Here is a 7,448-nt window from a genome sequence, read left to right on the forward strand (position 1 = left end):
CTCCAGCCCCTAAAATAACAGCTGTTGTAGGCAAAGTACACCCTTGTTGGTACATATTTGCTCAAGGCTACCAAAACCACAGCTCCTTTTGCTCCCCATCACCCAAAATATCCTGGACAGGATGCTCCATCAACAGCAGGGCTAGAGGAGCCTGCTGTTCCTCAGGTTGCCTCCTGTGGTTGGATTTCCTCCAGTCAGGGAAAGCACAACCCCTGCCAGGAGATTTTTTGATCACTCAGTATGTTTACAGAGTCAGCCTGGATGTCTCCCTTTGTCTTCCCATCCTTCAAAGGGATGTTCCAGACTTCCACTGAAATTTCTGGTCCTGACCCACCATCTTTCTTCTTGCCAAATTTCCTGTTAAGGGGACCTTCATGAGACAGCTGACAGTCACAGAAATAGCTCCAGGGAACATGGCTGGAACTAACTGCCAAAAGCCATCAGGTTTACAGGCAGAATTATTGAGAAAGCAGATTTCACTGTGTGAAATCATAGGAAGATCAAATCAAGAAGTTGCCACAGCTATTACTCCTAAAATCCTTAGGGCTGCATTGTTTAAGGCCTTAGAAATTTCTAAAATCATCTTTCCATTTACATGAACAGGAGCAGAACTTCTCTCACTAAATTCAGCACCTGTAGCAGATAGTGTCCACTGAAACTTACAGTTTACAAGACAGTCAGAGAATGTAATAAAAACCAGCTTCAAACACTTTCCCTTATGTTCCTTGTCACGTCTTCTTGATTTAGAGTTCACCACTTGAAGTTTTGATGGGTTTTGCCTCTGCAGCTTTGTGAAAGTTCCTCCCAAAGGATGTAGAAGATAGAGGATCTTCACAAATTGGTTCAGGGGAAAGAGCTAAATCAACACTACACAGTTCCACTGCTTTTGAAAAACGAAACCTTGTTCCTTAAGGAGGCAAACTAATATCTGGATCGCTAATGGACAGAGGACCCAAGTCCACAATTTTCTCTCCCTTCTCTGCCCACAGGTTTTTCCTGCTGTCACCTACCCTAGGCAAGGGATAAGATGCTCCATAGAGAGGGATATGCTGGTGGAATATGGGGAGCACACCTGCTGGCTGTTAAATGGACAATGATTAGTATTTCCTCCTTTTCTGTGCCAGAAAAGCTCAACTTTAGTCTCTCATCTCCACCTAATCTGAAATTTTTTGGTGGTTTACTCCTGGCAGATCACTGCCTGCAAAACCAGAGTAATTCTTCCATTCTCCCAGATTTTTGTTTCTTATTGTCAACTTAATCCATAAACACACTGAAGGCCGAGCCATTTCTGTCTGTGTGGGGTGACAGCATCCAGCAGGATGGGGCATTGATCTTGCCAGTTTCTCTCATGCAGTGCTATATTAGACTACTCTGAAAGGTTGGTGTTCTGAGATGGAAGTATAATTTCTAAAGGACTGCCCTCTGAGTAAGGCTGGATTTTGGAGATAGCTGACTGATGATGTTTTAAAGCCCTGGCAGCTACATTGAGTCCTACTTTAATACTTATTAGGTGTGGAAGTCAACCTTGCCTTCTCACTAGAGCATTAAAATTAGGAAACTCAAAAATACACTGCTTAGCTGTGCCCATGCAGGGTAACTTGCTACTCACAGTAAAATACAATGTGCAAGTTAAGCTTGTTTCTGCTTCAGCAATAATACAGAGGAGCCAGCACAGCTTCCTTATCCTAATTTTCTGCATCCAAGAGTCCTAGAAATGCTGTGCCTCTATTGCTTCCATAACTTTGGAGGTATTGAAACTCTCTGCAATTAAACCAACATAAATAAACAGTAATTCAATTGAAATCAGTGGAATTCATGTGAAGGGAATAGTTCATGTAAAAGAGAAGATCATTAGATGCAATAATCTCTTACTAATTGTTTAAGGAATAAACCATAAAAATGAATTTCCTCATAATCTGTTAAAAGGACATTATGGACCTCTTGCCCACAGCTGTATGAACGTTGCACTTTCCCTTTAGATCAGGGCAGCCAGAGCACCCTACATCAGCAGTTTGTTTTTCTCACGGGTTAAATTTGTTCTTTTCAAAACAATGAGAGAGAGCAACCATGGGTACAATCATAACTGCATTTTCAGTTCAGCTTAATTGGGTGTACTTTAATTTAACAAACACTTTACACTGAGTTGTTTTCATACCTGCATTCTTACATACCAGTACTGCTAATTAGGACAATTGTTTCTCCTTTAAAAGGAAAGAAAAAAAAAATGATTTGTCCAAATGATTTGCTGTTATTCTAGAGCATTAATTATTGCTGATTAAAAGTGAGGTTACAGTTATTCAGGCAGATGTTCTAACTTTGTTTCACCAAGTTTTTTTTAATGCTTACATAATTAACGCTGAGAGAGGAAAGGTGATTTTTAGTATTTGCTGCAGTCCAAAATGTGACATGTGTTGACACCAACAAAATCTGTGATGGAAACAAGCCAACTTTTCTCAGATTTAATGCAGCTTTGTTCTTTGTTTTGTTTCACCATACAGGGATCTCATCACTGCTGTTGAGGCAGGAAAACACTTGTCTCCCACCCACAAATCAGGATTGGAATGAGGAAGAGGTTAAAGCCTAGCTGCACAAAATAAAGATATAAATGCCTAATAAACACATAATCAACCCCCCCAAACACATAATCAGTTTGTGTATTCATCAGTGGTGCCATAAGCTGCATATGAGGGTGGCAAAGGAGCTGGACTGACATCTCACAGGACAATGGGAATCCAATTTGGATGACCTGATCCAGAAGACATGCACTGACCATATCCAAGACTGAGCTCCACACAAAACAGCTGAAACAGCTGCAGTTGTTCAAAAATACAGTCAGGGAGAAGTCAGAAGAGACTGAATAGCAACGGGGCTGTGCCAAACAACACGTCCTAATGTACTGCTGAGGTTGCCGTACAGAGCTGGGGGTTTAGACGTGCCCTCCAAATTGTGCATGTCAGCAAATGGTTTGGCTAAAGGTATTTTCTTCCCAAATAAAGAGACAGTGCATCCCCCTGTCCCCAGGAGACACTGAGTGAGTGAGTTTCCATCTTACCCACTCCAAAGAAGAGCCCAGAGCCCTGCTCTGCCCCTTCTCCAAAAGGAGAGATGGGAGGGCTCCTGCAGTGGAGCAGCCTGTCTCTGATGAGTACATGAGTTGCTAGAAGGATGGAAGGTGGGTTTCTGAATCCTCATCAACACTTAGAAGGACACCAGATCCACAAATCCTGCTCAGCAGGACACCTCATTTCTCACTGGGTGGGGTTTGGCATGGTCCTTAGATGAAGAACCCCAAGTAAAGTTGTTTCTAAAGAAAGAAATTACCCCAAATGATTTCTATAGATTTTCATCACTGAAGACAGATGAATTTGGGAGTCCCAACATGAAACAAAGTGCCTTCTCACCATGTCTTCCTTGGTATTAATTTAAGAAAAGAAGCTAAATTCAGGACAGAATTTCTGTATCATGTATTGGCTGGTGTGGGGCTTTGGACTGCTGAATAAAAGCCAAAAGCCAGGAGCTGCAACATGCAGTGTTGAAAAAGCCTGAATCCCCATATGGACTTAGCCCTCATTGATTGCTTCAAGAAATCTGTCGAAATGAGACAGCTTGGAACTGACCCCCAAATTCTTCTGGCAGGATCTGAGTGACTTTGCAGTAAAGTGCACTTCCTTAACCGGAGTTAAACCTGCTCCCACGTAAGAGAGGTGGGTGGGTTTTGTACAGACTCTGGCTGCTCACCACCCCAACCACCCCAACACATCAGAAATCTTCCTGTGACACAGCTTTTCATCACAGCATTGGGGTGAATCCTCTTGCTTTCCTCCCACAAATTATCTTAGGAGAGGCAAAGGGATTAGTCACAAGCAGGAAAAAAGAGCATTAGAAGCTGCATGTACACAAACTATTTTCAAAAATAGTTCTCTCTAGACAATAAATCAGTCTTTCAATAGCACTCACAAGTGGCTTAGAGCTTCTATCTCTTGGTTAGAAACAGCTAAAAAACATTATATAGAAATGTTAAAAATATATACACCTTTCAATGGGCATGCATTACTAGAGTTTGGAATTACAATCAAGTCTATTTACTTAAGGGCTTTAATTGTATCCCTCCTTTGAAATGCTACCTCCCTCACTCACCACAACTGAGCAAAGCTGTAAATCTTGCAAAAGAAATGTGAAGTCTAAGTGCCCATTGCACAGCAAGAGGGAAGCTCAGGAGAAGCCAGGAAGAAGAGTGACCTTACCTCACTGAGCTGGCATTTGAGTTGACACAACATAACTATTTTGGGGGAGGAAAAAAAACTCTAAAATGTTGTTTCATCAGCTGTGACAACCAAGTGATTTATGGAGAATTATTTGCTCAACACGCTCCCCCTTGGGAAGACCCCAGCCCTCACCCACAGCTGCCTCTTTGCCTCCATAAACTTCCAGTTCTTCTGGAAGTTCCTTCTGTGCTCCTTCCTTTCTCCCATTCCTTCCCAATCTTTGCACAGCCTGTGGGCAAAGGACTGTCAGCAACAGCCACGTGCTGACTGAGGTGCTGGGACAGGGTGGGACAGACTTCTCCCTGCTTCTTCCTTTACTCAGCTGTTAAATAACCCTTCTGCATTAAACAATTTATTTCCATGATACTTGTAGCAAGCTGACACAACATGACTCTTATTCTGTCAATTCTGGTTAAAATTGGCTGTGAGTTCAAAAGTTAGAAGATTAGGAAAGTCAGCTAAATCCTGTTTGTTTCCTAAATTCCTGAATTCTGTTGTTTTAATTTTCGTTGAGGTTTTGTTTGTTGTTCAGAAAAAAATAACCTGAACAAATGAAGCACAGATATTAAACATTTCACCCACATTTCTAATTTCTATGCTTTAGAAGTCAGAGTCTCAAAAAACTTGGCTATTCTACCTCTTGTCTATTCCATCAGAGACCTCTTACTGATCAGTTACTTGATTTTTCAGCCCCATTTGATAAACTCTCATTTCTGAGCTCTGCAAGGTTTCCTTGAAACTAAATCTGTCATGCATGGAGTTTTCTGTGTTTTAATTAAATCCTGAAATCATCAATCATTTCAATCTTATGACTTGAAAAAAAATGTATTTATTTCCACTGGAAAAAATAACCAGATCCTAGCATTTGAAAATGAGATGAAAATGCCTTCAAGGCAAATAAAAATGTATCAATTATCATGTGCTAAGAATATATGCTTTTGAGCCCCATCTCTTTCTTCTGCATTAAAGTATTAGGTCAGCAGCTTGATACAATAAATTATTACTGATATGCAATAACCTTAGCTGTTCAACCCAAAACTCAAAGAAAACCTGAAAGCAAACAGGAAGGAGGCCCAATATTGAAATTACAGGCAAGATCCAGAGGACATTTAATTTAGGGCCCTTGAATTATGCAAAGACCTTAGGTAGGGGTTCAACTTCAAATATATGATTAGTCATTGAGCTAAGTAAATAATTTTAGCAGACTCATCTAATCTGTTTGTTTACTTCCACAGCCATCATTATGTTGCATCTTTTAATACTCACATAGCCTTATGATTAGTGGATTTAATCCTAAAAAGACTATATGAGAAAAAGAGGAACAACTGTATTCACTTCACAGAAGGGGAGGTATAAAGTCAATCTGTGTGCCTGAGAGTTTGAAGGGTCAGGTCTGCACTAACTAGACATGAAGTATACAACCAGGTGAGCAGCAGTACCAGCCTCTCAAACAACACAATACCAAGTCTAGAAGATGGAACAGGACGCCAGTATTAAGAAGTAAAATTAAAAATAAAATTTTAAAAAAAGTTAGCACAGCACCATATCTGGTGACATGTATATTTTGCACTTCTTTAAGGTGCACCCCATTAGGTATTATAGAATCATATTTCTCTACCAAACAGTAGCCCCAAAAAGCACATGAAGTCTTGGTGTGTCCACCATAACAGAGAAACATAAACACAGAGAAACACTTCAAAGAGTTGCAGAAGAACAACATCAACAGAATTGTCTGTAAGAGGGCTCATGCATTTGACTTTACAGCACTGATACTCTGCAATATAAAGTACTTGTGTAGATGTAAGGGCTATGTTCATCACTACCTATAAAAGGTTAATGCAAATTTGACCTGGATCAGGTACGAGCACCCAGTTACATTTCTACTGAATTCGGCAGGGTGCACAATAACACGTTTTATCTCAGTTATTTCTTTTTAATGCTGGCTATGAAAACACACCGTGGCAAGAAGTAAAAGCAGCGGATAAAGCTGCACCTGATCCCACGTTCCACTCCACCACAAACCCTTACCTTCAACGCGTTTTATCCCGTCTGAAGCAAGCGCACGAGTTCCGACCCTTCCAGCACTTGATGCTGAGAGGCCGAGGGCACCCTGAGCGCCCGGTCCGACACCCGCCCGGGTCACAGCCCGAATGGGCCACCCCTGCGGGGAGGCACCAGAGCCATCCCGAGCCATCCCGAGCCATCCCGAGCCATCCTTGCCCCAGCACCCTGCGGGCAGGCGGCTCCAACCCCGGGCGGCGGCGGGAGCCGGGCAGAGATGCTGAACTTCGCCAAGTGATGGCTCAGCGGGGAGCGCAGGGGCCGCTTCCCGGCTCCGAGAGGACACGCTCTGAGCTGTAGGTTTGGGGACCGGGATCCGGGGACCCACGGCATCCCCGCAGCCAGGCACCCCAGCGAGCCCCGCTCCCCGCTGTGCCGAGCCCCGGCCGGCTCTTACCTTGGAGCCCTTGCCGGAGCAGCGGACGTGGTTGCTCACCCCGGCCGTCTGGTTCATGCTGGGGCCGGCGGGCGGGCTGCAAAGTTGCGCTTCGGGCACGACACCCCGAGGAGCGGCGGAGGGGGGATGGCAGCAGGCAGGGCAGGACGGGCTGTGCCCGCACCGGGACAGTCACCCCGCACCGGCACTGTCACCCAGCACCGGCACTGTCACCCCGCACCGGCACTGTCACCCCGCACCGGCACTGTCACCCCGCACCGGCACTGTCACCCCGCACCGGGACTCTGCCCCCGTCCGCCGGGGTCTGAGCGCTGGCGGTGCTCCGGGCTTCCCGGCTCCAAAACAAAACCCGAAACACCCCCCCGGCCCCGACACCGCTTTCCTCCCCCGCCTCCAAAGCAGAGGCGAGGCGAGCACGGCTCTGCCCGCCCCCCGCCCTCCGAGGCCGCCGCGGCAGCGGGGAGGGCTCGCCCGGCAGCGGGGAGGGCTCGCCCGGCAGCGGGGAGGGCTCGCCCGGCTCGGCTCCGCTCGGCTCCGCGGGACGCTCCCGCCCCGGGCCCGGCCCGGCCTCGCCCCCGGCACCGCTCATTCCTTCGCTATAGTTTTATTTAATCTCCCACCCCCGGCTCGGGCAGCGGGAAGTCGCGTTAAAGATGCCACAGGCTCCCGCAGAGCTGGGGTTTGACCCGCTGGTGCTCGGGGTAGCGAGTCCAGCTCTTCACAGT

At 45.6% G+C, this 7,448-nt stretch overlaps 1 protein-coding gene across 1 annotated transcript in view; it reads right to left on the reverse strand.

Moving 5' to 3' along the window:
- Positions 1-6,982, reverse strand: part of DPP6 (dipeptidyl peptidase like 6) — a 534,726-nt gene extending 527,744 nt beyond the window's left edge. The window contains exon 1 of the mRNA XM_088054737.1: positions 6,724-6,982. Coding sequence (XP_087910863.1) covers positions 6,724-6,780 — 57 coding nt within the window. The 5' untranslated portion in view covers positions 6,781-6,982. The remainder of the gene's footprint in view (positions 1-6,723) is intronic.
- Between the last annotated feature and the right edge of the window lie 466 nt (positions 6,983-7,448).

The sequence above is a fragment of the Pseudopodoces humilis genome, chromosome 1 (genome assembly GCF_049639895.1).
Source record: "Pseudopodoces humilis isolate 2021_Gansu_Grassland_sample_001 chromosome 1, ASM4963989v1, whole genome shotgun sequence".
Lineage (NCBI taxonomy): Eukaryota > Metazoa > Chordata > Aves > Passeriformes > Paridae > Pseudopodoces > Pseudopodoces humilis.